This window comes from Sebastes umbrosus, chromosome 8, assembly GCF_015220745.1.
Source record: "Sebastes umbrosus isolate fSebUmb1 chromosome 8, fSebUmb1.pri, whole genome shotgun sequence".
NCBI classification, from domain to species: Eukaryota; Metazoa; Chordata; class Actinopteri; order Perciformes; family Sebastidae; genus Sebastes; species Sebastes umbrosus.
In genome coordinates this window covers 25,654,776-25,682,273 of record NC_051276.1, presented here as the reverse complement: position 1 = coordinate 25,682,273, position 27,498 = coordinate 25,654,776, and the positions used below count along the sequence as shown (strand labels likewise).

At 39.8% G+C, this 27,498-nt stretch overlaps 2 protein-coding genes across 6 annotated transcripts in view; both read left to right on the top strand.

The window, feature by feature from the left end:
* dapk1 (death-associated protein kinase 1) overlaps window positions 1-8,672 on the top strand; it is an 83,343-nt gene extending 74,671 nt beyond the window's left edge. For all 5 annotated transcript variants that reach the window (XM_037776846.1, XM_037776847.1, XM_037776844.1 and 2 more), the window contains 6 exons: window positions 3,127-3,312; window positions 3,423-3,620; window positions 3,912-4,050; window positions 4,435-4,555; window positions 4,863-5,051; window positions 6,395-8,672. In XM_037776846.1, the coding sequence (XP_037632774.1) occupies window positions 3,127-3,312; window positions 3,423-3,620; window positions 3,912-4,050; window positions 4,435-4,555; window positions 4,863-5,051; window positions 6,395-7,690 (2,129 nt within the window). In that variant the 3' untranslated portion in view covers window positions 7,691-8,672. The remainder of the gene's footprint in view (window positions 1-3,126; window positions 3,313-3,422; window positions 3,621-3,911; window positions 4,051-4,434; window positions 4,556-4,862; window positions 5,052-6,394) is intronic.
* A 12,601-nt stretch (window positions 8,673-21,273) lies between these two features.
* ctsla (cathepsin La) lies at window positions 21,274-26,487 on the top strand. The gene is made up of 7 exons (XM_037776873.1): window positions 21,274-21,414; window positions 21,509-21,631; window positions 22,364-22,516; window positions 24,437-24,661; window positions 25,346-25,514; window positions 25,609-25,726; window positions 26,233-26,487. Exons 1-7 carry the CDS (start codon window positions 21,283-21,285, stop codon window positions 26,330-26,332), a joined length of 1,020 nt encoding a protein of 339 aa, XP_037632801.1. The 5' UTR covers window positions 21,274-21,282; the 3' UTR covers window positions 26,333-26,487.
* The last annotated feature ends 1,011 nt before the right edge of the window (window positions 26,488-27,498 follow it).

Genomic DNA, 27,498 nt, shown 5'->3' with positions numbered 1-27,498 from the left:
AAGAACTAATTTGCCATTCTAGTCAGTGCTCTAGCAGTGTTCATTTAATGCTAGTTCCCCTTTTCAGACATCCATCATTACATGCAGCAGGTATTTTGATATCACCACATCCCTAACTGGAATCTGAAAGTAGAAACAGTCATTACTGCTCCTGTTCTCAGGCCTGCAGGTGTGTGGTAGAACTCCCTGATTCAGTGTAGTGTACAAAACACACATTTTGTTTCAATCTCTCTGTATTTGCACTCTATCTGCCCTCCCTCACACACACACACATACATGCCATTGTGTTTGCTTTAACCGCTCTATTTTGCGGCGCTCAGAGCCATTACCTCCCAGACAGACGTGATGCTCGCTCAGATAATGGTGGGTTACGTGAGCCGTATAGTGTTACCGATCCCATCCTCTATACTATCTGGAAATCTGCAGCCTCTGTCAGAGCTGCTGAGGGGTTGAAAGAGCTTCTTTTTCTTCGTTTTCTTTCAATTCCGGCTGAATTCAGTCACGGCCTTTATTGACTCTGTGTTATACCTGCAGCGATACGTGACATGAGTCCACAGAGAAACACAAAGAAGCAGAGCTGAGAGGGAACAAGTGGCCGTCACAATGTCCGTTCGTCTAGTTTTTAGATTTCTTTTTTAAGGTCAAGCATCAATTTTGTTCTTTTGTAAGCCTGTCGAAAGTCAAAGTGTGGCACGTTAAAGGCATATTTACCTTCGTCTTGTGTCAATATTTGTAGCTTTATGATGCTGTTAGCCACAAAACTCAATATGACATCTGAAAGTGTTCTGCACTCTGCATTGATTTCAGGTTGTTCATGCTTCAGTTAATTGAGTAGGACTGATCTTCTTTTATTCATTCACTTTAGTATTCTGTAAAGAAGAGAGGTTGTGTGAATACAGCTCCTTATAAATCGCCCTTTCTTGTGAGACGCTCAGTCCTGTCATAAAGAGAGAAGGTGTTGACACAGACATACTGTATGAGCATGTTTACATCCCTGAAGTCCAAACCTTCAGCAGCTTTTATTATTAAAAAAACACTGCCTGACCTAAAACCAGAAAACCAATATGACATCAAGTCCATTTTTTCATGCACCGTAACATTTTTCTAACTTTTTTTATTGCTTATGTAGAAATGTCTCAAAACAACAAGTCAGAGTCCTTGACTTGAGTTGACATTTGGTCATTTGATGCTGTCATTTTACAGCGTTTTTACCAGCGGGTAACTCTTGGGTCTGAAAAGTGAAGCCAATGCAGAAGTGCCTTAAACTTGCATTCTTTCTAACAGCCAGCAGGGGGCGACTTCTCCGGTTGCAAAAAGAAGTCTGATTGTATAGAAGTCTATGAGAAAATGAGCCTACTTCTCACTTGATTTATTACCTCAGTAAACATTGTAAACATGAGTTTATGGTCTCAATCACTAGTTTCAAGTCTACTTCAATACAGCATGATGTTCATTTAGTAAATTATGGTCCCATTTAGAGTCAAATAGACCATAAAGCAGGGGATGCTTTAGGGCGTGGCTACCTTGTGATTGACAGGTCGCTACCACAGCGTTTTCCGGTCTTGGAGTTGTCCGTGTTGTCCGCAATTTTAACCCTTTCACAGTGAGTTTTCAGTTCATGAAAGTTAATTATAACCTTTTTTGTTGCCTAAAAATGTTTTATTCAGCGTTCGGTTGTACTTAGCTCCACCCTCTCGTGTCACTTCTGGTTGCAAATAACCATGATGGCGACGGCCAAAACGACGAACTTTAGGCTTCAAAACGGCAGTCCACAAACCAATGAGTGACGTCACGGTGACTACGTCCACTTCTTATATACAGTCTATAGTTTTTACATGAATCACACAAGAGACTTTTCCTGAAGAAAAACCTAGTTCAGCTAAGTTGCAGTGATCAGAGAACAAGAAAAGCTTCTTTTTGGGGGGGTTTGGAGAATGTTATGTTTGTTTTTTGACGTGACAGTGCAGCATTGTTGCCGGTGTGATTGCTGTTAAAACAACAAACAGCTGAATATCACAGGTTCAAGATCCTAATCTTCATCACACATACTGCCCCCTCAACACGCTTTTATAGATGTTTTGTCACAGGATGCATTCACACCAATCAGGTCTGAAACTAATCAAGCAAGTTTTCTCTTTTCGCGTTTGTTTAGCTGATTGTTTAGGACTGCGATCTGGCTGCAAGAAACAACAATCTGATGTTGAAATCCGTTTGCAGTAATTCCTCATGCACGGAAAGCTTTTCCTAGACCAGTATCTTTGTATGGTTATGTCAAAATGAGGCAGTATGGACCGAAACAAATAAAAAACTGCAGCATTTTTCGACCACAGTAAACAAACTATAGGTGTGGTTCTACAGAGTGTGCAGGAAATCCAAATGTTATGTCTGCATTGTGGATTTATTTGCAATAAAATAGCACCACCATGTGTTTGCAAGTGTGAAGTTACTGGGTGAAAAATAAGACTGTGGATGCAGATCTGTTTATTCTAGTTGAGAGTAGGAGTCATGAGGACAGTTTGTTCTTTGTACAGATTGTAATAATCTGAAATATTTCAACTAGGGCTGCCAATCTATCAATCAATCTAAAATATGTAATCACGACATGATTTTTTATCCGTTCAAAATGTATAGATTTTTCAAGTATTTAATACTCTTATCAACATGGGAGTTGGCAAATATGCTTGCTTTATGCAAATGTATGTATATATTTATTATTGTGAATCAATTAACAACACAAAACAGTGACAAATATTGTCCAGAAACCCTCACAGGTACTGCATTTAGTATAAAAGATATGCTGAGAATCATAACATGGCAAACTGCAGCCCAACAGGCAACAACAGCTGTCAGTGTGTCAGTGTGCTGACCTGACTATGACTTGCCCCAAACTGCATGTGATTATCATAAAGTGGGCATGTCTGTAAAGGGGAGACTCGTGGGTACCCATAGAACCCATTTAACCCAAAATAAAAGATGCATTGAATCAAGGTTGAAATGCTGCTTCTGATGCAAAACATTTTTTTAATAAAAGCCAATATATAATCAAAATATATTGTTCTTTTAAATCTGGCCCTGCTGCAGACATTGATGAACAGTTTCCATCCCCTCCTTCTTCTGTGTGTTTAGTGTCGGCGAGCATTTCCAACCTGTACCCGGGCTGTGAGAATGTGAGCGTGCGGAGTCGCAGCATGATGTTTGAGCCCAGCCTGACTAAAGGAGTCCTGGAGGTCTTCTCCCCCGTCACCAACGCTCTGTCCACGGCTGACGACCAGGCCACAAAGGCCATCGACATCCAGCACGGTAACATCCACGGTGAGACCCACAGACGCTTCCATATAATCAAAACTGGAACATTATACAGGAAATACTTTGAATAAAGAGAACTCGCCATATTAACACGTCTTATATTTCCTTCTCTGTAGGCGTCGGGGAGTTCAGCGTGTGGGAGTTTTCGGGGAACCCGGTCTATTACTGCTCCTACGACTATTTTGCAGCCAACGACACCACAGCGATCCACCTGGTCCTGTTCAGCCTGGAGGAGCCGTACGAGACCCAGCTGGGCCACATCACCTACTGGCTGAACCTGCTGAAAGCCCTCAACCTGCCACAGGAAAACATCTGTGAGGACAAGTCATACTTTTACAATGGACAATCAAATGTTTTAATGTATCCTATTCATCCTAAGATACACTCAATTAGTTAAGGTTATCACCAGATTTACGTGCAGAAAAAAAGTGATTTTACTGCAACTGAGGTAAAAAAAAAAAACAAGCAGGACATTCATTATTGTCTTGAATCTCAATAATAGATCGCTTTACAGAAAATTTGTCTTTTCAAAATACCTTTTTCTTTAATATCAAAATGGACATTAACAGTGTGTGTATGTGTGTGTGTTTCCTGTCTTCCTCCAGCCTTCGGAGGTCGGGTCCAGCAGCCTCTCGAGGTCGTTCTGGTGGCGACGCACGCCGACCTCGCTGACGTCCCCAGAGCTTTTTCTGGAGAGTTCACCTACGACAAGGAGAAGGCTCTGCTCAAGGAAGTCAGGAACAGGTTGGGACTGAAACCAGAGCACACGAGAGGGACATGGAGGGGATTGTGTTGTTTATTTTATTTTATTAACTAGATGCAGAGGCAAATGGTTCTGCAATAAACTGACTTAAAGCAGTTAAAGTAAAGTGTTTTTTTTGCTATGTCAAATAGCTGTAAATACTACAGTACCCATGAGCCTCAGCAATTGTTTCAACATCATATGTACTGAAATTAGATAAATTGAATAACGCTGTGATTAATGTTATTACAAATGTTTGACGGTTCAAAACGTCAGGTGTAGCAATTCCCCACCTTTTTTAGTATACAATGGATGCTCCCTCATGTATCTCAGTACTCCTGTAAAGAGATTCAAGTTTTTTAAAATGGCATTTTTTTTGTTTTCAGGTTTGGGGTCGACCTGCAGATCAGTGACAAGTTCTTTGTGATGGACGCCGGAGGCTCAAACTCAAAAGAAGTGAAGCTGCTGAGGAGTCACCTGCAGGAACTTCGCGCCAGCATCATCTCTGTGAGTAAACACAAAATTTTACGTGGTTGAAAGTAACACAATTTCCTTAATAATAATGTTGTTTTTATGAAATCATAGTACATCTGAAGGAGCCAAGAACTTTCCCACCCTCCTGTCTGCTTTCTTCTATCTGATATAAACATATAAAAGCATTTGTTTCATGATTTCTACAGCTGAGAATCTTTATGGGAAGATACTGAATTCAAGCGACTGAATCTCAGTTTTGTCAGTTTAATTAATATCTTAAGAAATGATAACATGCAGTGAATCCACATGTTTACCTCCCTCTCCGTCTCCATCGCTGCAGAGGTGTAGTCCCATGACGCTGCTGTCGGAGCGCTTGCTGACCACCCTGCCGACCTGGAGGAAGCTGAGCGGACCCAACCAGCTGACGTCGTGGCAGCAGTTTGTGAGCGACGTCCAGGAGCACATCAACCCTCTGGTCAGCCAGGATCACCTCCGCACGCTGGCCCTGCAGCTGCACAGCATGGGGGAGGTGCGTGTTTGTTTTATCAGCTTCAAACCAGACTGAATGTAGCTGCAGGATAATAACATTATAATTATGGGAGGGTGAAAACGAGTGCTGTCACGATACCTTGACCTTGATACCTTGAAAAATATCGATATTCAATACCATTTTCGATACTACGGGGGAAAATTGATGCAACATTGAGGGCATACAATTTTAGATTTTTATTAAAAGATAAATAGCGGTGTGTATGTGTCAACTCGCTGTCGGAGAGAAGAGGGAGCAGCTGGTACTCGTGTATCGATACTGTGGAAAATTAGTATTGAAACCATTTCAAATATTCAGTATCGTACTTTGATATTTTGGTATCATATGAAACTAAAAAACCTAATGAATCCATTGGTGCCAACGATGTCATACTAGCTTATCGTGAAGGAGGTTAAATAATGCTCCAAACTTGCGCTAAATTTTGGCGAGGAAAAACTGTCATGGCCATTTTCAAAGGGGTCCTTTGACCTCTGACCTCAAGATTTGTGAATGAAAATGGGTTCTATGGGTACCCACGAGTCTCCCCTTTACAGACATGCCCACTTTATGATAATCACATGCAGTTTTGGGCAAGTCATAGTCAAGACAGCACAGTGACACACTGACAGCTGTTTGATTTCCAATATAGATATATAAATACATTTGCATAAAGGACGCATTTGCCCACTCCCATGTTGATAAGAGTATTAAGTACCTGACAAATGTCATATACATTTTGAACAGATAAAAAATGTGTGATTAATTTGCACTTAACTATGGACAATCATGCGATTAATGGCGATTAAATATTTTATTAGATTGACAGCGATTTATAATGCTACGTTTGATGGTAGTTGTGAGATTGAATCAAAGGTTCTTACTCATCCAGCAGCTGATTGTCAGTTCACCAGACGACCACCAGGGTGCACTATTTGTTCATGAATAAGTTAAACCCAAACCTTTGTTTTCATCTGTAAACAATTACTCTGCAGCAGGAACAAGTTGTTTCTGTTTATTAACCAGAATGACTCAGGAAGGGTCTGAAAAGTGTTTTTCTTATGTATTTGCTGTTTTTGTCTCAAATTAAGCACACTGTGTGTCCTATCTCACTATCATTGCAGCAACTTTGGATCCTTTTTTGGGGATCCTATTTCCTTTGTCAAAATGTTTCACCACATTTAACTTTCTATTCACCTTTTCTTGGTTTCCCTCTGATTACTTCCTTTCACTCTTTTTCTCCACACCTTCTCTGACTTGTATTTTACTGTCAACTCACTCCTCGTTTCCTTTCCTCTTCCTCTCTTACTATCTGTCCTCCATCATTTCCTCCCTCCTTCCCACAGATCAACATCATGCAGAGTGAGACGGTGCAGGATGTCGTCCTGCTGGAGCCTCGTTGGCTTTGCAGCAACGTCCTCGCCAAGCTGCTCTCTGTGGAGACGCCCAAGGCCATCCACCACTACAGGGGGCGCTACAGGCTGGAGGAGGTGCAGGCTCTGGCTCCGGAGAGCGACGTGGACGAGCTGCTGCAGATCCTGGACGCCATGGACGTCTGCGCCCGCGACGCCACCAACCCCGCCATGGTGGATGTTCCCGCCCTCATCAAGACAAACGGCCTCCACCGCTCCTGGACGGAAGAGGAGGAGGAGGAGTCGATGCTCTACGGCGGGGTACGACTCGTCCCCGCGGAGCACCTGACCCCGTTCCCCTGTGGCCTGTTTCACAAACTGCAGGTGAACCTGTGTCGATGGAGCCACCAGCAGAAGCCCGAGGAGGACGGCGGGGAGGATTTCGATGGCGATATCCACCTGTGGACCAACGGAGCCAAGGTGAGCCAGGGAGCAGTAGAGGCTATGATCCTGCTGGTCAACCACGGCCAGGGCGTGGAGATTCAGGTACGCGGGCACGAATCAGAGCGGGCCAAGTGCTACACCCTGTTGGACACAGCCTGTAGCATAACGGAGAACCTGCTGGCCTCCACGCTGCCCGGACTGCTCACAGCCAAATACTACCTGAGTCCTCAGCAGCTGCGGGAGCACCACGCCCCCATCATGATCTACCAACCCAAAGATTTCTTCCGGGCCCAAGTCCAGCGGGAGAACTCGCTCACCAACACCATGGGCGGCTACCGAGAGAGCTTCAGCAGCATCCTGTCTTTCGGCTGCGCTGAAGTTTACCAGCAGGGGACTCTGGGAACGGACATCCACATATCAGACGTCCCCCTGTTGGCTCGAAGGAAGCTCTGCCGCATGCTGGACCCTCCTGACGCTCTGGGGAAAGACTGGTGCCTGCTCGCCATGAACCTCGGCCTCACAGACTTGGTGGCCAAACACAGCAATGGGACTCCAAATGGCACCCCTGAGCTGGACTCGGACCCGGACTCCCAGCAGGCCGTGCTGCCGCCCAGCCCGACGGCGGCGCTGCTGCGGGAGTGGAGCGGGCGAGCGGATAGCACGGTGGGCGTGCTGATGGCCAAACTGAGGGAGCTCGGCCGCCGAGACGCCGCCGACTTCCTGCTCAAAGCTTCGCCTGTTTTCAGGGTCAACATGGAAGCGGTGGTCGGGGCCGCCAACGGCTACCCTCCCGCCTGCAACGGTGGCACATCGTACAACTCCATCAGCTCCGTCATCTCCCGCTGAACTGAACGGGATCGGCTTTCTGTCCTCGCCAAAACGTCAGATAGTCTGATTTCCCCTGAAACAGGACGTGTGTGTGAATGAACATGAAGTGCAATCGTTCAGCTGCTCGCTCCTTAATCACTCCATTAAGTCGGCGTATGAACCAGATGTTGTGTTTGTGCTCTCCACACCTGTACAGCTGACCTTTCCTTCCACTATGAATGTTGTGAAAGAGCTGATTGTCCTGAGCTCCAAAGAGGAATCCTGTGCTTTTATTCTGTTCTTAATCTTGTTGTGCTGCTTATTTAATATCCCTCCTACTCTACTGCACACTTAAGTCTCACTCATCTTACAGCTAAAACACAGAAAAGCTACATTTTTAAAATCAACTCTACGTGAAGGGATGATTAAAAAGGTGGCAGCCTCGTGTTTGGACCTTTTTTCATATCCAAGTGAAAACTGAGGACATGCCATCTTTACTCCATCCGTCACAGTTGCATATAATATTATCTCCCTCCTTGCTTCTGTTTGACATTTGGGGCCGTTCAGCTTAGTGTTTAATAAATTAACAGCATTTTTCAGAGTGCCTTTGTGGCTTTCTACCTCCCTAAAGAGCACAAATAGTCTTGTTCTTATATAAAAACAGTAGTTCTTTCCAAACATTTGAAGAACTGTGCCTTGTTGACACTAATAGGACAATTAATTTCAATTAAGTCTACAGTCTTAAAATTGAAAAAGCTTACATTTCAGACCGGAAAAAGGAAACAAAAGCTCGGCTCACGTTACGACTACATTTTACCGGCAGAAACAAACAGAAAGCTGAAATCGATCTGTTTTCTGTTTAGTGTTTGGGAGTCGCTGCAGGAGATGAAACATCTTATTAGAGTCAGTGTGGAGACGATGGGACGCTCTGTGGGGAAACAACGTCATTCATGTTTAGTTGATGCATTTGTGGGTTCGTACAGATTAACTTCTTGGAAGCGTTATTTCTTCATTCATCCAACAACAGAAATCTCTTCATTGGTGATTCATTTTTAGTAACACATTATTTTGCAGGTCCCATAATTTCCTAAGAAGTGTCCTGGAAAGAACTATGTAATGTGGTATTAACTATAGTGAGACAGTTATTTGTTTGTTGTAATAATTATAATAATAATAATATTAATAAACTTTATTTATATAGCACTTTTCATACAGTTTTGAAAGTACTTCCCAGAAAAATAAAACATTAAATAACAGCAGATAAAAACCAGAAACAGCAACATAAACCATAGAAACAAGCAACAGAGGGATCATAAAAACAAAAATACCAAAGGATAAAATAAAGTTAATAAATATATATAAAATGGATAGCGTGGGATGATAAAACCCAGCAACATTAAATATTCATGAACACTTTCCTTTGAATTGTTGGAATTTCCTTGAAAGAGCCGCTAAAATGTTAATGATACTGTTACTGTAATGTTACTCTGTTCAGCTGACCTGCTATGCTCTGACTAAAAGCATCTCTATTTTACACCAGCAGGTACATTATGTTTGGAATTAATGCTGCACTAATCTCTTTATTATTTTTATTATTATTATTATTATTATTTTTATTATTATTATTATTATTATTATTATTGACAACCAAAACCCAAAGATTACCATAGAAAACTAAGAAAACCAGCAAATATTCACATTTTTTAAGTGAGAACCAGTGACTTTTTGGCATTTTTGCTTTAAAAATCACTTTTTGATTATCAAAATTTTTGCTGGTTAATTTTCAGTTGATTGTCTAAGTAATTACTCAACTAATCGTTTCAGCTATAATACTAATATTCCTACAGTATACTGTGTTTTGCAGCTAGTATACAAGAAATCAATGTATTTTACCATTTTTATACTAACAGGAAATGAGGAAATGCTCTGAATCAAAGAAATGGAATATAGTATTCATTACTATATTTTCATTAGTGAATAATCACCTTAAAAACTAAGAACTTTTGTGTTTTCGTTAGCTTAGAATTTCTTACCCTTACTAGCCCTTCATATCTACATAGGGAGCGGGTCCTCTTCACGGAGTCCGACATGTTTCTACAGTAGCCCAGAACGGACAAACCAAACTCTGGCTCTAGAGAGAGCCTTACATGTTTTTACATTACTTGAAGGCCACCGTAGTTTTCCGACACGCTTGTGAAACTGCGGTCACGTGAGCCGCAGAGTGTGAAACCGTGGTAACGCCAGTCGCCGTCTGACTTCCGTTGCTCCTAAAGTAGTGTTGTTGTGGTAAGGATGGCCTCTGAGCAAGGCGAACGATGTTACCACGATTTTGCACTCGGTGGCTCACAGAAGTCTCCTTTTATCCTATAATTATTACCAAATTAAAAGTTTGCCCTTTCCAGGAACTGTTTGAAGAGTTTACAGTTACATATTAGTTAATTTCTTGGAAATTTGGCAAACTATGGGACCTGAAAAATAAATGTTACTAAAAATGTTTTCACTAAAAAGTCTATTTACTCGTTTTCGATTCACACAAAGGGACCTTTAGCCATTTAAACAGAAACAGAAGAGTTTTTTTCCCAAAGTACAGTGTCTTATTGAAGGTTGTTGATCCTTCAGCACCAAAATGTCACACAAAGATAAGAGTTGTTGAACAGGGTGGAGCTTTGCACTCATACTGCTGAGCTTCCTTTACTCTGAATAGAAAGTGCCACCAAAATGATGAAACGAATACATTTTTAACATTTTCTACTAAGCTAAAAAGGTAATTTATTAAACCCAGTAAACACACCCGACACTGCGTCTTTTTAATGCTTCCTCAACAGGTTTTCGGCATTAGTGGCGTCAACAATCCAGTTACCGTCCACAGTGTCAGATTTGTACACAGCGGCATCGACGCCGCTTCTGTCGAGCTAAATTTAAGCTTCTCTCGGTGTCGCTGTCACCGTTGGTCGACCGTGCGTGGCTTCACATCTTCTTTCACTTTTGTCTTTTTATATCATGAAGCTGCAGCCCGGCTCGGTCAGCAAAAGCAAAGGAAACGATGGCATGAAGTTAGTATTGTAAAGGCTGCTGATGACAGAAATGTCCTTTTGTGTAAGCTGGTGTTTTATAAAGTTTGTGACTAGAAAAAAATGCTCTTTTTTTTCCAGTGTTGATGTTTGGAAAACAGTCTTTCATTCCTAAAAAGTATGACTTTGTGGGCCTTTTTCAGGACGCAGTTTGATAGAAAACAAGATGAGTGCCAGAGTGCAGTATTTCCTGTCTGCTTTACTTCCCCAGTGTTAAATCTGTTCGCAGAGATACAACTTTAAATACTATTTCAAATACTGTTTTTGTCTCGGCCTGAACTTGCCAACCCACACAGCAAAACTTCCAGCTGTGATGTAAATACTCGAGGTTTCCTCGACTTCATCCTCACTTTTCTCTTCACTTTTTTGGCCCAAATATGTCGATTTCAATTTCAACGAGGCAAAATGAATGTACTACTCATCTCTCCTAAGAATATAAAAACAAATCAAAGATATGGTGATTAAAAACAAAAACAAGATTGAATTAAATGTCCCAAACTGGTCAGAAACACAATCTTATTTTTCTTTGTTTTATTGAAGCTTTTGTTGAAGTTTGCCAATGCTGTGTGCCTAAAACACACCCGTTCATTCCTCTTATTATTATTATTATTGCCTTGTACAGTATACGAGAAAGGGAAGTGAATATTATGTTTTTGTAAAAGCTGGGAATCACTATATTATTATCAACTTTGTCTCCGTTTGGTGTCTTTTTTTCCCCGGATGTGTATCCTCAACAAACATGTTTCTGTATGTTTGTGTTTGATGAGGAAGGACGTTACTCTATCTATATAATATTTCCCCCTCGGAGACTCCGACGGTCTGATCGCCACATTGCACACATTGTCTTTTTTGTCGCTATTTATGTTACGTTCTTTTAGCATGTCTTGGAATGCCATGTTCTTAGTACTTCTGACACTTTATAGTGTAATACATTTTATAATAAATTCTTTACTTAATGCCGTCGTCTCTGTCCTCATTGAAGAGGACTCTGGATTTTATTTCAAGACCACAACTGCGGGGATATCACTAAATTGTCTGTGCATTGTCTGCTTTATTTACTGTGATCGCTCATAGAAAATGAAGGAAAATTCACACACATAAAATTCACTTTTGCAACGCCTTTTGATTATTTTATCATGGTACACTTATACATACGCACATATACAGTATATATGGCAATAAAAGAGGTGAATTTGATGTCTGTGGGTGTTTTTATGGGAATGTGGATCTTTTAGATCAATCTGAGGAGTACATATGGTTTGCATGTTGCACATTTTATCGTAAGTGTGTTAACTTGGTTCAACCCCTAAAAGTCTTGGTCTTGTCTCAGTCTCGATACACTCTGGTCTTGGTCGTGACTTGGTCTTGGTTTAGGTGGTCTTGACTACAACACTTGTAGCAGATAGTCGTAACTTTGTTGATTGTAAACATTAGTGTAAAGAAGTAAAGGTTAGAAATATATGTTGACTTTACAGCCGTGGTTCCTGACCATATTTCTACCACACAAAATTGTTTATTTTTTCAGGCTTCACTCTAATATTTGCTTTTTTCTTCCCAATTACTGAATAATCTAAAAGTTATTCAATTAAAACAAGAGGGAAAAATCTCTAAACTGGTCACAACTGGTAGATAAGCAACTGGTGACCAGTGGGCGACCGCCATGTCTGAGAAGTGAAGCCAATGCGGTAGTGCCTTAAACTTGCGCTCTCTTTAATAGCCAGCAGGGGGCGACTTCTCTGGTTGCAAAAAGAAGTCTGATTGTTTAGAAGTCTAAGAGAAAATGAGCCTACTTCTCACTTGATTTATTACCTCAGTAAACATCGTAAACATGAGTTTATGGTCTCAATCGCTAGTTTCAAGTCTTTTTCAATACAGCATGATGTTCATTTAGTAAATTATGGTCCCATTTAGAGTCAAATAGATCAAAAAGCAGGGTATGCTTTAGGGCGTTGCTACCTTGAGATTGACAGGTCGTTACCACGGCTTTGTCAGGTCTGGGAGTTGTCCGTGTTTTCGTCTTACAAAACTCTTTCACAGTGTGTTTGATGCCGCCAAATCCTACACACTGTGCATGTTAAGAAAAAAAATACTCACGCGCAATAATAGTATTTTGTATTTGGGGTAGAAATTAACAAAATTATCGAGTTTACAGTGAAGTGTAAGTGAACGTCTGAGATTCCTGAATCTAAAATCAAAGAGAGAGAAAGAAAAAACACCTGTTAAGATGCCGATGCAGAACCGTTTATAACTGAATGAATGTAAAGCACCTTTCTTACTCAACAAACTAACTAAGATCAGAAGAGATTAAACTATTTCCCCTGCAGTGTTAGTTCATTATGAATTTAAATCTCTTAAGTGAATCAGGGACAGACTGGAGTCTTGTTTGCTTTATTTGTCCTCCACCAGATTCCAGGCTGTTATTCACACATCTCTGGGTTCATTGATGAGTAGCAGGGACCTCCACCCCCCACCCACACACTCACATGACTCTGGGGTTGTCTCAACCTGCCTCGACTGCTGACGTTGTCCACTGTCATTCAAAAACATGTGTACAGACTCGGAGAGATAAATGGAACAGGAGGGGTGACGTTTAAAATCACGAGTGTCTGTATTTGTCATGCTTGTTTTGCAAAAAGACATTTTAAACATATAGTTGATTTTAATATACAGTATGTCTGCAAAACTTCAGTCAAACACCTTCAAGGTGATCCCTTGTAATGTGGTTTCTAGCCGTTTGGAGTAACGTCTTAAATGTATTTTCAACTGAAATAAGTTCATAAATACCTAAATTAATATATCAAAATACAATTAATACAATATCTTCTGAAAACAAGACTATTTGTTTGTTTTAAATCCCCTGGAAATTCACATTTTAATCACATTTCCAAGACAAGGCATTCATTTTCAAACTGTGCCCTTACAATAATTAATAAAGGGATACATTTTTAAACAGTTTTAATGTGAGCAATCTTTTTAATTTTCCATCTGTTGGAATCAGTTAAGCCTGAAAAACAAACAGCAGTCCACATATATGGTAAATAGTGAAGATATATACAGAATAGTAGATTATAGAAATGATAAGAAATATGGAGATAAAGTTTTTGAGTTTCAATGCTCATTAAATAAGTATAAAAAGAAAATCACGCAAATAAAAAAATGAGAACCTAAGACATAAAATAGTGCAGAATTTAAAATATAGTGTTAAAAAAATATAAAATAATATATATTTGTGGTAGACCGGTGTACAGGAATTGCAAATATATAAACTGAATGTAATAAGGGATGTGGTAAATGTAGCCACTATGGTGCATGTAAGAAAATAACAATAACCAGACTACATTAAAAACTTACAAGTACATGTAGAGTACACGCCATAAATACATTTGTACCTGTGATTAAACTTTTGTCACATGAGGTGATCAAACTAGTCTTAGTCTATAGACAAACAGGGTGAGTTTCATTCTTGTAAGTGTTCCAGTAAGGAAGTTTACTGCCAACACATCAAGGCTTTCACTGAAAACATACACTTCCTTAGTACTGTGAGTACTCACTGCCCGACCTTTAGTCCAGCTTTGTTGTAAAAGACAATCCTGGATCAATAATGTTAAATAGCAGATCAATTGAGGCTGTTTCAAAAAGGAAAAAAACAACAACATGTTACTGATAGTGACTCTGGTGTGTAGACGTGTTCAGGTCTGTAAATCTTTGTGTCTGGATGTGAAGACAATAGCAGCGGCTGATAACCTCCTTTTGTTTAACTAGCGTCTAATCTGAGGAATGTATAAATGATACGTAAGCGGCTCACAGAGTTCACCACCAGCCTGTTACAGTGAAGATGAACTGAATATTCATCATTTTCTTTTGGCTAGACAAAAATGTCAACAGAGACATTTAGATAGTGAGTTTGTCTCTTAATGTTACATGCTGTCAGGACAGTGGCCCTAGGAGACTCGTGGGTACCCATAGAAACCATTTTCATTCACATATCTTGAGGTCAGAGATCAAGGGACCCTTTTGAAAATGGTCATGCCAGTTTTTCCTCACCAAAATTTAGCATAAGTTTGGAGCGTTATTTAGCCTCCTTCTTGACAAGCTAGTATCAGATGGTTGGTACCAATGGACAGTTGTATTGTTTCATATAATGCCAGTATCTTCACTCTAGCTCTAAAACTGAGCCCGCTACAACCTAAAAATTGCTAGTTGCATTAATGCGTTAAAAGAAATTAGTGGTATTAAAACGAAATTGCGTTAACACCTTATTATTGCGTTAACTTTGACAGCCCTCGAATATTACACGTGTGTATGAAGGTGCAGTACCAGCAGGGGGCGACAAAACCCCTCACTAAGGTTTTGGCAACAAAAACACTTGGTTAGGATTAGGAAAAACTTCATGGTTGGCCTTAAAATAAGTACGGAAACTAAGCACGGAAACAACGTAACATCAGTAAAACATGTCTCAAACGTCTCCTGGTTGAAAGTCCAACATTTGTTGAATCCATCCGCCTCAAGCGGCCTTTCTCACTTTGTATTATACGTCACTACCTCTGAGCGTTGCATATTTACGCAGATGCATTTTTATAGCTGTCAATACAGACTACATGGCGTACAAAATGACACGCCAAAGGCAAGAACGCCGTTCTTATTGCACGCTTGTGCTGGGCTGCAAAATTCGCCTACCAGATCCGTACCAAAACCGAAAGATAAAACCAACAAAAGCAGCGTTGTTTCCAAGAAGTTACTTGTCCAGACTAAGAAATAGTCTGGCACACAACACTTTGGGTTTTAAAAAGTTTTCAGAATTACTAAACAAGTTATAACGTGTTAATTAGTGAGCTTTAGAGGTGCTGGTTTTGTTATAGAGCCAGGCTATTGATTCCCCCTGTTTCAAGTCTTTATGCTAAGCTAAGCTAACGTGCTGCTCCTGCATATTTAGTGTGCAGACACAAATTCAATGCTTTGACTCAGTCACAGTATTTTAAAACTTACTTAACATGACAACCATTGGTGGAAAGTAACTATAGACTTTCCATTTTTATAATAATTTATACGTCAACTACATTACATTTCAGAGGAAAATATTGTCCTTCTTACTCCACTTCTAGCCTATAGTTATCTGACAGACATAGTTGTATGAAACTTATATGCTTAGTACATAAAACTGTTTTTTAAACATTAATGCACCGGTGAAAATAGTATCAAATATATTCTGCATAATGAGTATTTTTTCATTTTGCTGATAAGACTTTTGCACTTTTACGTATTGCTACTTGTACCTAAGCAACAGATATGAATACGTCCACCCCAGCTGACAATATTGACTCAACAGCGAAGTCCAACATGCAGTTATCTTGTTTTTTGAAGTGACTCTATAAGATGTAAGTGACCAAACTTGCATGCTCATGCAGGAAGTGCTCAGTCAACCATTGTCATGTGTCGCTCTCTGCTTGAGCAACATGATCCAGTCACACATCAGCTGCTGAGGACGCAGTCTGCTTTCTGCTTTCTGCAAATGCAGAGAAATATTGCATATATTTAGCTTAGTGTAAAGTAGGATGCAGAGGAAACATTTTGGGAACATCGTGCATCCTGCATGTGACACCATAAAGACGTGATGCATTACAGATGTACAGATGAATCATGTCACATTATATCACTGTATTAGTTGTTGGTGTGAGGTTTGTATGATTTAATCATTAATTCATTTACTTTTTCAGTAAACATTGTTAATATTCTACGTTTAAAAACTTTAATTGGCTGATTTTAGTAAATTAAGACTCCGTATTTTTAGACAGTTGTATTTCTACTTTTACTTAAATAAAGGATCTGAGTACTTCTTCCACCACTGAAAATATGAACCAGTAAAGTAACTGAAGCAGTCAGATAAATATAGTGCATTTAAAAGAACATAAATGTGCTGGAGTATGAAATATCATAAAATATAAATGTTCAAGTTAAAAAAAACAACAACTCAGAACTGTACTTTTGCAGAGTACTTGAGTAAATGTATTTGGTTACTTCCCACCACTGAATAAGAGGCGTCCAATAAACAAAAAGGTTTTGGTCTGAATGTTTAAACAACTCTGACTGTTCAGAGTTTAACAATCTTATCAATCACATGAGCATCGACGTTGATTAACTCAGACTTTGTACCACCAAGTTCTTGGAAGTCCTGCTGTCCTTTATATCCATTCATTCATTCATTCATTCATTCATTCCCACGGCGAGTTGAAGATAAAGAGAGGCTGATTATCTAACTCCTTTCTACCACTTATTTAAATGTAGGCGTACTGTATGCAGTGTTAAGTAGGAAAAAGATAAGCAAATTACAATTAATATCAGATTTCCTTCACCCCCAGTAGGCTTGTTAAGTAATCCATCCATCTCAGGCTCCTGCAGCCACCAACGAGTCTGTAAACTGCATGATGTTGACCTACGGTATCTTAAATGTTTGTTGTGTAACATTTCAGTCGACAAGCTGTTAGTTAATCAGTGTGTTTACATGCACATAAACCAGGTTATGAGGGAGATCAGGCAACACGTTTACATGCACTGTAAACCTGTGTATACACAGAGCACAATGTGTCTAAATAGTCTGGTATAAACAAACTCATTTAGACTTCTAGAGGCTTTGGATGAATTTATTCTGAATGCACATTTAATGGTCTTTCCTTTCATTTCTGCTGTCGCAGTAATACTTCCACTGTCTGAAATCTTTGTCATGCACATGTGAAAAGAAGATTAGAAACTCTGGTGACGCATCTAGATGGCCAAGAAGTTTACTTTCTTAAGGAGAAATCTAGCTGGGAAAACCAGATTTCTTTAGTCGCCCACTCTAAAAAACAAATTACTGCAGAAAGTTGATACTATCCCAATTACTTAAATGCATGTGAACACACTGAGTGTTGAGGTGAGAGGGGTGAAATCCTGAGTCTTGCACCGACTGGGTTTTGTGTCTAATCTTACCAGTAAGTCAGATGCAATCACAAGTCTCACTCCCTCTATTGTTATCTACCCATTGTTTAAATGTTTGAACGGACTTGAGACTTCGGACATCATGAGACTACAGAGCTGTAGCAGATCCACCAGAGCAGCTTCAAGTGGTAATTGTAAAGTTCAATTCTGCAGAACATCTTTTGCTCAGACAGCTTTTTTCTGTGAAAGGAGCAAAGTCTTGGAACTCGCTATACCTGATCACTTGAAATCTGCTGCAAACTTTACCACCTTTAAGAGAGCAACCAAATCCTGTTTAATTCAGCGACAAAACCTGTACTCATGTCTAGTTTTTACATGTAATGTTTTTAAATGTGTGCTTTATTGTATTTATTTAATTTTTCCTGTACCCATTCCTGTTTTAATCTCTTATTTTCACAAAAAGCCCCTTCTAGGGACAGGTGTTGCAAATTAGCATCCGCTATAAGCACTATGATACTGGCATCAGATAGCTGTTTTTAAAGGTCCCATATTATAAAAAAGTGAGATTTTCATGTTTTTTTTAGTATAAAGCAGGCTTAAGTCCTTTATAAATACTGTGAAAGTATCGAAACACTCAATACACAGGGAAATACACACAGCTCGTATTCAGAAACTCTGCATTTGAAACAAGCTGTCAGGATTTCTGCCCATTTGTGATGTCACAAATATACAATATTTAGACCCCTTGACACAATTTTAAACGTTAACATTCTTAATGTGTCCCAGTTTATTTCCTGGTTGCAGTGTATGTGAATGTCATCAGCTGACAGGAAGTACACATGGACCCAAGCTGTTGCGCTAAAAAAACGGAGCGTTTCAGACAGAGGGTTAATACAGGCATATTCAGGCCGACAGTATGAGGAAAATATTTTTTTTTTTAACATTACAGCATGTAAACATGTTCTAGTAGAAACACAAAATAGAAGTATGAACCTGAAAATGAGAATAATATGGGCCCTTTAAGTTGTCTATGTACATTGTATTGGTGCCTATTAAATAAACCATGACTAGAATAAACAACACTGAGCCTGACACCATTCCAGAGGGAAGAATCACGTGCTTGCAAGAGTGACGTCACGCTCCAGAGGGGGCGGGGCCTTGAGTCATAAACAAGGAGCGGACCAATCAGAGAGCTCGGTGGGACGTCCCTCAGTCGCCAGTCAGGCCTTTATAAACTTAGTGTACCTCGACTGAAGGAGGTTATTTAACGCTAAATCTTCATCTTCGTCGTCTTCAACTGTGAAGAATAATACAGTAAGTACATTTATTCGTTTGTCTTTTGTCAAAAGCTATCTAAACTTGACGCCTAACATTAGAATATAAAGCAGAAAACATTGATTGAATGATGAATAACCGTTTTTTTTTGTCGTCGTTTGAGCCCAGAACCCCCAGGGCCCCTTTAAAAAACGTCTACTTTAATCAATATCTCATCGTAATTCATTGTTTTAGAATAAATAACAACATTTTTTACTGTTAACCTCAAAAAAATATTATCTTCTTTCATTCGGCTGCCTTTGTCTTCGTCTATAACCGTTTTTTTGTCGTTTGATCCCAGAATAAACACCCACCACCAGGGCCCCTTTAAAAAACGTCTACTTTAATCAATATCTCATCGTAATTCATTGTTTTAGAATAAATAACAACATTATTTTACTGTTAACCTCAAGAAATGATTATCTTCTTTCATTCGGCTGCCTTTGTCTTCGTCTATAACCGTTTTTTTTGTCGTTTGATCCCAGAATAAACACCCACCACCAGTGTCCCTTTTAAAAAAAAATGTCTACTTTAATCAATATCTCATCTTAATTCATGTTTTTTAGAAAAAATACCAATTTCTTTTACTGTTAACCTCAGGAATTTGTCATCTTCTTTCATTCGGCTGCCTTTGTCTTCGTCTATACCTCCTTATATAAGCATGAAACAGCCATTGCTAGTTTATTACATTAAGAAACACTATAGCAGCAGTTTTGGTGGAAAACACGGCCAATCTGACAGCTTCCCGGTAAAATGTTGGTTTTCTTTTCGTTTTCCTGTTTCTGGTTTCGATGTCTGGGCTTGTTTCTTGGCTCTCGGCCTCAGCAGGAGATCCCGTGACTGCGAACAAAACAACAACAGGCTGGGTGGTTTATTGTTGCAGGAGCTGAAGCCAAGTTTCTGCTCCATAACTCTGCAGGAAAACAGCCTTTAAAAGCTCAAACAACCTGTTATTCTTGCATGCAGTCAATATTATATAAGTGTCAGGAATCAATCTGTGTTATATATTGATTATTTGACCTAATTAGTGTGTAGTTTTGAGGCCGAGCAGTCGGGAAGTGACTGTTACTGTCGGGAATGTGTACTGCAGTAGGGATGGGTCTTCGCGAACGAGCCGGTCCAAAGAGCCGGCTCTTTTAAGTGAACCGACAAGAGCCATTTTTTTTTTTTTTTTTTTATTAATTCAAGGCAGAATGATAGGATGATCTTCTCCACGCCACGGGCGCTCCATGCACTGATGGTACGTTGTCCACAGCCTCCGTCCTATCCACGCCTCCCATTTATTGTCTATGTAAGCAGCCGTGCAATGCATTCTGGCGGCGCATATTTGAGAGACCTTAGTGTCACGACACACGCTCCTTATTTGCATTAAGTTGAGGGCTAGTCTCCTTTTTGTAAATCCCACGACTCGCCGCTTTTCGAAACTCCCAAGAATCTTTTAAAATAAACGTTGTCGATCCAAAATATAGACAGATTCAGCAACTGCATGGCTTATTTCACACCTCAAATGTTTTCAGAAATACATTTTGGTGAAATAAGAGAAGAAAGCTTCCAAACGAGTCTCCATACTGTTTCTGGTTTGAAAACTGGGAGCAGCAGCCAACAGCGGGAAAGCGTTCGTCCAATCAGGAGCTTAGTGCCTTGTGTCTAGTGACAGCCCACCAAGCGTCCAATGTTGGGAAGCGTCGCGTCCTCTCGCGATAAAAAACGCCCCTGTGGACACGTACCATGACTGTTGTGTTAATGATGTCCGTGCGACCAATCAGGTGATGACAGACAAGGATCATACCATAAAGCAGGGAGGGGGGAATGTAAAATTACGGTATTCTGGAAAAAGTACAAGGTTTAGTATAATTAAATTGAATAATTCAAGTGATGTATGTGCACACATACTAATCATAGGTCAAAACAGCGCTAAATTTGGCTGCATTATGAAACTCTGAAGTGATAAAATAAAGAGCCGTTTGGGAGCTGAAAGAGCCGGCTCTTCTTGGTGAGCTGAGCCAAATGGTGTGGCTCACTAAAAAGAGCCGGAATTCCCATCACTAGACTGCAGCTTTAATGCGGATCCTATTTCTGTAGGAATCATGGGAGAGAACAAACTGTACTACAGACTACTTATTGCAAGACCAAGTATCACGATGGGTAAACATGTGATAAAGTGAATTTCGATGTTAAACTTGCATGACTTTACACTTTCCTAAATAGATATCTTATGTAATGGAGTATGTTTGCCTGTCTGGAGGTCAGGCCTTCAGGGTCTCCTTCAATTATTAACCAGCTTCTTTGGAAATTGAGCCCCAACTTTTGTTTGTATTCCAGTAGGAAGCAACAATGCTGCCTCTAGCCGTGTTGGCCGTGTTGGCCATGTGCCTCAGCGCATCCCTCTCTGCCCCTAGCCTGGACCCACAGCTGGATGACCACTGGGAACTGTGGAAGGGCTGGCACAGTAAGAAATATCATGAGGTGATGTATTGTTTGTCAGCAAGCTTCTCCAGTCTGCCAATCCCCCATGATAAAAAAGTCTGAATTTTTCATTTATATATATTTATTTTTGCAGAAGGAGGAGAGCTGGAGGAGACTGGTGTGGGAGAAGAACCTGAGGAAGATCGAGCTGCACAACCTGGAGCATTCAATGGGCACACATACCTACCGCCTGGGCATGAACCACTTTGGAGACATGGTGAGACCACAGTTTCAACGCAGGGACCCATATCTCACTTGGAAACGCATATCAGGGTTCTTTAAATAAAGGTCTGGAAACCAAAGGAAGCTAAGGGAAAAATGGATTTGATAACTTGCAAAGTAGATAGTTTAACAAGAGTGTACTAAGGTTTGGAAAAAGAAACATGAACGTGCACTCTCAGATTACGGATAGGTGAAGCAGTAAATCGATTTTTATTCAGTCATACAACATTGGACATATTGAACACTTGTCCAAATATACACAAATCCAGGAAAAAAGGAAAAACACAAGAAAACATTATAGAATCTGGTGCGGGACATGGTCGTACAAAGACAAAAAAAAAAAATAACCTGGCTGAATAAACTAGAAATAGAATGTAACATGGCAACATGTCTTCATACAACGGTTCGTACGATATCTTACGAAAACGTGGTCCTCATTTTTCATGTGTTTTCCTACAAATATCCAGCATCAATTTTCACTTCAGTATTTTCAAAATAAACTTCTGTCTTCACAGGAAACACCTCGGTTAGGATTTAACCAACAAAACCAGTTAGGATTAGGAAAAGATTGATTTGGTTAGGTTTAGGCAACAAAACGACTTAGCTACGCTTCTAAAACATGTTTTTACCTTTTTACAATCATAAACCACAGCTGCCTTTTGTCTTCTTGTAAGTGTAATTCTCATCATCAGCATCATTTACTCACTTAACTTTTATCTTTCCACAGACTCACGAGGAGTTCAGGCAGATCATGAACGGCTACAAGCGCAACGCACAGAGGAAGGTCACAGGATCCCTGTTCATGGAGCCCAACTTCCTGGAGGCCCCACGATCTGTGGACTGGAGGGAGAAAGGCTACGTCACTCCCGTTAAGGACCAGGTAACCACGCTTTTATCTCTCGTGTAGCCACAGGACTCTCAGACAACCACACCTGGTGACTTATCAAGGTGTGGTTAAACGTGTTTTCATTCTTGGCAGGAGCCATACGGTTAAATGCAGAAAATATTATGCAGTCACAATGTAGGGAAATGTAGAAATGGCTGTTTTTTTCCAAGTGACGACATTTTAAATCTTTTTATTATTACTTTTTGGACAAAAACAAATCCAGTTAAAGGGGACGTATGATGAAAAAGTTACTCTTTCAGTGCTTGTGCTCATATATTTGGGTATCTGGAGTACCTACCTGTGGAATAAGACAACCCAGACAGTTTGTTGTGGGCTGTCTAGATCAGAAAACATGTGATTCAACAAGCCATTCAGATTCTGCTCCAGACAGAGGGTGAATACAGCTGTATTCAGACAAACAGTATGAGGAAAAATGTGTTTTTTTGAACATTAAAGCATGTAAACATGTTCTAATAGAAACCCCAAATACAAGTATGAACCTCAAAATGAGCATGATATGTCGTGTTGGTTGGGGCTAGTGGTGAAGCCTCAGTATCCTGCACAAAAAAACATCAGGAACATCCATCAAACTGTTTCATAAATGTCTATTAAGGACAAATTCGAGGATTTACTGTAATTTGCATGAGCACTTGTAAATAACTAGCATGAAAAATAGAAGTTTCAGAAACCATATAACCACACAAACAACCCACTGCTCTGAAATTTCATAGCTTTTGAGTCTTTATTGTCACAAAAATGTACATTAATGAAAGTAAAACATAAAGCTGGTCAGTAGTTGTTGCAGTGAAAGGCACTCTGCTGTCTTAAACGCTGTACGTTACCACAAGCTCTTATTTTAATAGCTATGCTAGCGTGACAGGAGATACAAAAGGATGACCTAATATCAGCTGTTGGAGACGTTCGGTAAACACGATTGTGTAATGTGCAACTTTGAACAGTTCCATCGTCACAGATTGTATATATGAAACAGGGAGGGCGCTCTGTCCACTGAAGTAAATGTTTTGCATGAACAGAGATAAGATGGCCACTTCAGGGTTGTTTTTGTTATCTGCTTGCCTCACACACAGTCTGTACAGTCTGTTCTCTCCACCCGTCTTTGGCATACATCAACACCCTGTAAACTGAAACCAGTCCGACCAGCTCGGTTTAAACTAGGCCAGGGTGGAGCAGACACTTGTATACATTAGGGCAAAGTGCAACTTCCAATATAATGTTATTTATAGACGCAAAGTGCTTTCCAGAGTCGGGAATACGAAGAGCAATAACAAGATACAGAGTGGCACAAGAACAACACGGTCAAAGGAAAACAACGTTTAGACATATTGATAAGAGATTGTAAAGATAAAAGGGCAAAATATAAGAATAAAAAGACGACAGTAAGAGAGAGAAACATTAACAGAACACTATCATTAACATAACACCATTACTATAAGAACCAAATTGACTATTTGTCTGTTAAAACAGACAAAAATGGAAGTTTGTTCAACTTCAACAAGCCGACGGTGCGGGACACACCGAAAAAACCAAGGCCGACTGACGCTCACCGACGGCCCCAGACTGTCCGACGGCCGACTGTCGGCTTGATGTGTCAGGGCCTTTAACTCCGCCTAACAGCCCTAATGAGCCACATCAGAAAAGGACACAAGAACATGAAAGAGTATAAATATCAAACGGTGATTTTAAAGAACAAAATAAATTGTACAGGAGACATTCAAGTCTGTAGATACATTTTCAGTCATCATTGAAAGTGACAGAACATTATGGCGAAGGTCAGGTGTTATTTTTGATTTAACTATCCTGAACTTAATGAAGCCGATTTTTATTTCTTAACACAACCCTCCAACCTCTCCCTCTCCCTCCTCTCTTTCTCCCTCTCCCTACTCTCTCTTTCAGGGTCAGTGTGGCTCTTGCTGGGCCTTCAGCACCACCGGAGCTCTGGAGGGTCAGAACTTCAGGAAGACCGGAAAACTGGTGTCGATGAGCGAGCAGAACCTGGTGGACTGCTCCAGACCCGAGGGCAACGAGGGCTGCAACGGCGGTCTGATGGACCAGGCCTTCCAGTACGTCAAGGACAACCAGGGTCTGGACTCTGAGGTGTCCTATCCTTACGTGGCAATGGTATGTGTCTTACAGGGAAAAAGGGGAAAAAAGTCAAATGGAAATCACATTTAAAGGACGCAGATGATCTTGAATACAGTTAAAGATGGTATTTTTTTAAATTTTAAATGAAGGTTTACAATGTTTTGGTGGATCAAAAGTACCTCTTTTTGTATTTTTTTCCCACAAAAGAGGCTTCTTAATTTCCATCGTAATTGGTATTAGAGAGGTGTTAAATATCTACATCTAAGTTAAAGTCTTAAATTTAGGTTCCGTAAAACAAAGGCTGCAACTAACAATTGTTTTTATTATCGATTAATCTGTTTATTTTCTTGAAATTTAATTATTTGGTTTAAAAATATCAGAAAACACAAAGCACAAGGTGACATCTTCAAATGTCTTTTACCCAACCAACAGTCCAAATATATATTGAATTGACTATATTCAAGTGTTTTGTTTAAAATGATGAATTGATTATCAATATAGTTGCAGATTAAGCGTATAATGCATTAATCGTTGCAGCTCTTCTTTCAGGTAGTGTTGCAAACATCTGTTAGTTGTGAAAGGAGCTTCACATCCTTAACCACCAAACAAACACCTTTTATTAATTAATTAATTAATTAATTAGAATATTTAGGATTCAGAGGTCTGTGTTGGCGCCGTAACGTCCCGCTCATCCTCCTCCTCCTCTTCTTCCTCTTCCAGGACGACCAGCCGTGTCGCTACGACCCCTTCTTCAACTCTGTCAACGACACCGGATTCGTCGACGTCCCCAGCGGTGTGGAGCGCGCTCTGATGAAGGCCGTGGCCGCCGTGGGACCCGTTTCAGTCGCTATCGACGCTGCTCACGAGTCTTTCCAGTTTTACCAATCAGGTCAGTTAAAAGACACTATTTTTGCTAATATCTGCCATCTGTTTTTAAGATGTTTATAAGAGACTGACTGGTATTTTTTGTGGGCGTATTTTAGGAATCTACTACGAGAAGGAGTGCAGCAGTGAGCAGCTGGATCACGGCGTGCTGGTGGTGGGTTATGGCTTCGAGAAACAAGATGTGGACGGCAAGAAATACTGGATTGTGAAGAACAGGTCAGTGGAAAATATTAATTAGGAAGGAATCTCAGCATGCTAAAATACAGATTAGTGCTTTTATTTATATTTGAGTGTTTTTTTTATTTTGGAAATATTTCTAAGGGATCGTAAAGTCCTAAAGAAGCTTAAAATACATATGTTTTTGTACTTAAATTAAAGTTGCCGATAATTTAAATGTCTTGAATCCACTTAATAAAAGTCACATCTGCAAGATTTAACTAAACATGATTTTTACATCTTTCTTGCTTTGAGAGCTTTCACAACTTGCTGTATATTTTGAAGGCTTTTTCTTAATATATCTTATATTTTGGTGGTCAAAACAGTATTCATTTTAGTTCCCATCAGCATAAACTTTTTTGGATTTTATAGGATTTTCATCTCAAAACTTTCACATAAGCTTTTAATTTAAATTCTCTAAAACTGCAGACACTGATTTGTTCTCTTTGTTTTTCAAGTCTATGAAGATCATATCCTGACCTTTTCTTGTTTTGTTTGTCTTCTAGCTGGAGTGAAAAGTGGGGAGACAAAGGCTTCATCCTCATGGCTAAAGACAGAAAGAACCACTGTGGAATTGCGACGGCGGCCAGCTATCCTCTCGTCTAACGTTTGCACAGCTCCACTTTGCAGCTCCTTAGTGTTTTTTTATTGCAATAGTTTGGCTGAAGGCGACGGACGAAGGCTTCAGACCGAGCGACGACATCGACAGGAGATTCTGTGATGTTTTTAAAAAGCAGAAACACTGTTTTTAGGGAAATGGCGCCATTTTTGTTGCTGGTTTTATGCAACTTTATTTTGTCTGAAAATAATTTAGTCTTAGTGTTTTATTCTTTGTAAATATGTGTATGCTACTTGGTAAGTGATACATTAACACTTGCTTTGGTCAATGTAAATGATTTTTGTTTTCTATTTTTACTGTGATCAATTAAAGTTATGAACACTAGTTTTGGCTGTTTGGACCTTTTTTTAAAGATTCTTAAAGTATTTTTGATCGCTTCTTAAGATTAGGTTTTCCAACATGTCAACTGTGTGTTTTTCAGGTAGTTCAATGGGTTTCTATTAGAAGGATTTTCTCAGTGCATAAAGCAACCACTAATTTCCTTAACGCAACTTGCGATATCGATCTTCCGGAGGTTGTAGCGGAGTCAGTTTTAAAGTTAGAGTGAAGATACTTGCATCATATGAAACTATAAAACCTAAAGCTTGTCACGAAGGAGGTTAAATAACACTCCAAACTTGTCCTAAATTTTAGCCCTTTTTTCAAAGGGGTCCCTTGACCTTTGACCTCAAGATATGTGAATGAAAATGGGTTCTATGGGTACCCACGAGTCTCCCCTTTACAGACATGCCCACTTTATGATAATCACATGCAGTTTGGGGCAAGTCATAGTCAAGTCAGCACACTGACACACTGACAGCTGTTGTTGCCTGTTGGGCTTCAGTTTGCCATGTTCTGATTTGAGTATATTATTTTATGCTAAATGCAGTACCTGTGAGGGTCTCTGGACAATATTTGTCATTGTTTTGTGTTGTTAATTGATTTCCAATAATAAATATATAAATACATTTGCATAAAGAAAGCATATTTGGCCACTCCCATGTTGATAAGAGTATTAAATACTTCACACATTTTGAACAGATAAAAAATTTGATTAATCATGATTAACTATGGACAATCATGCATTCAAACATTTTATTCGACAGCCCTACATACTTACAAGTGAACCCATTTTATTTCTATTGTTTCTCCTACAAATAAGACAAAAATATAC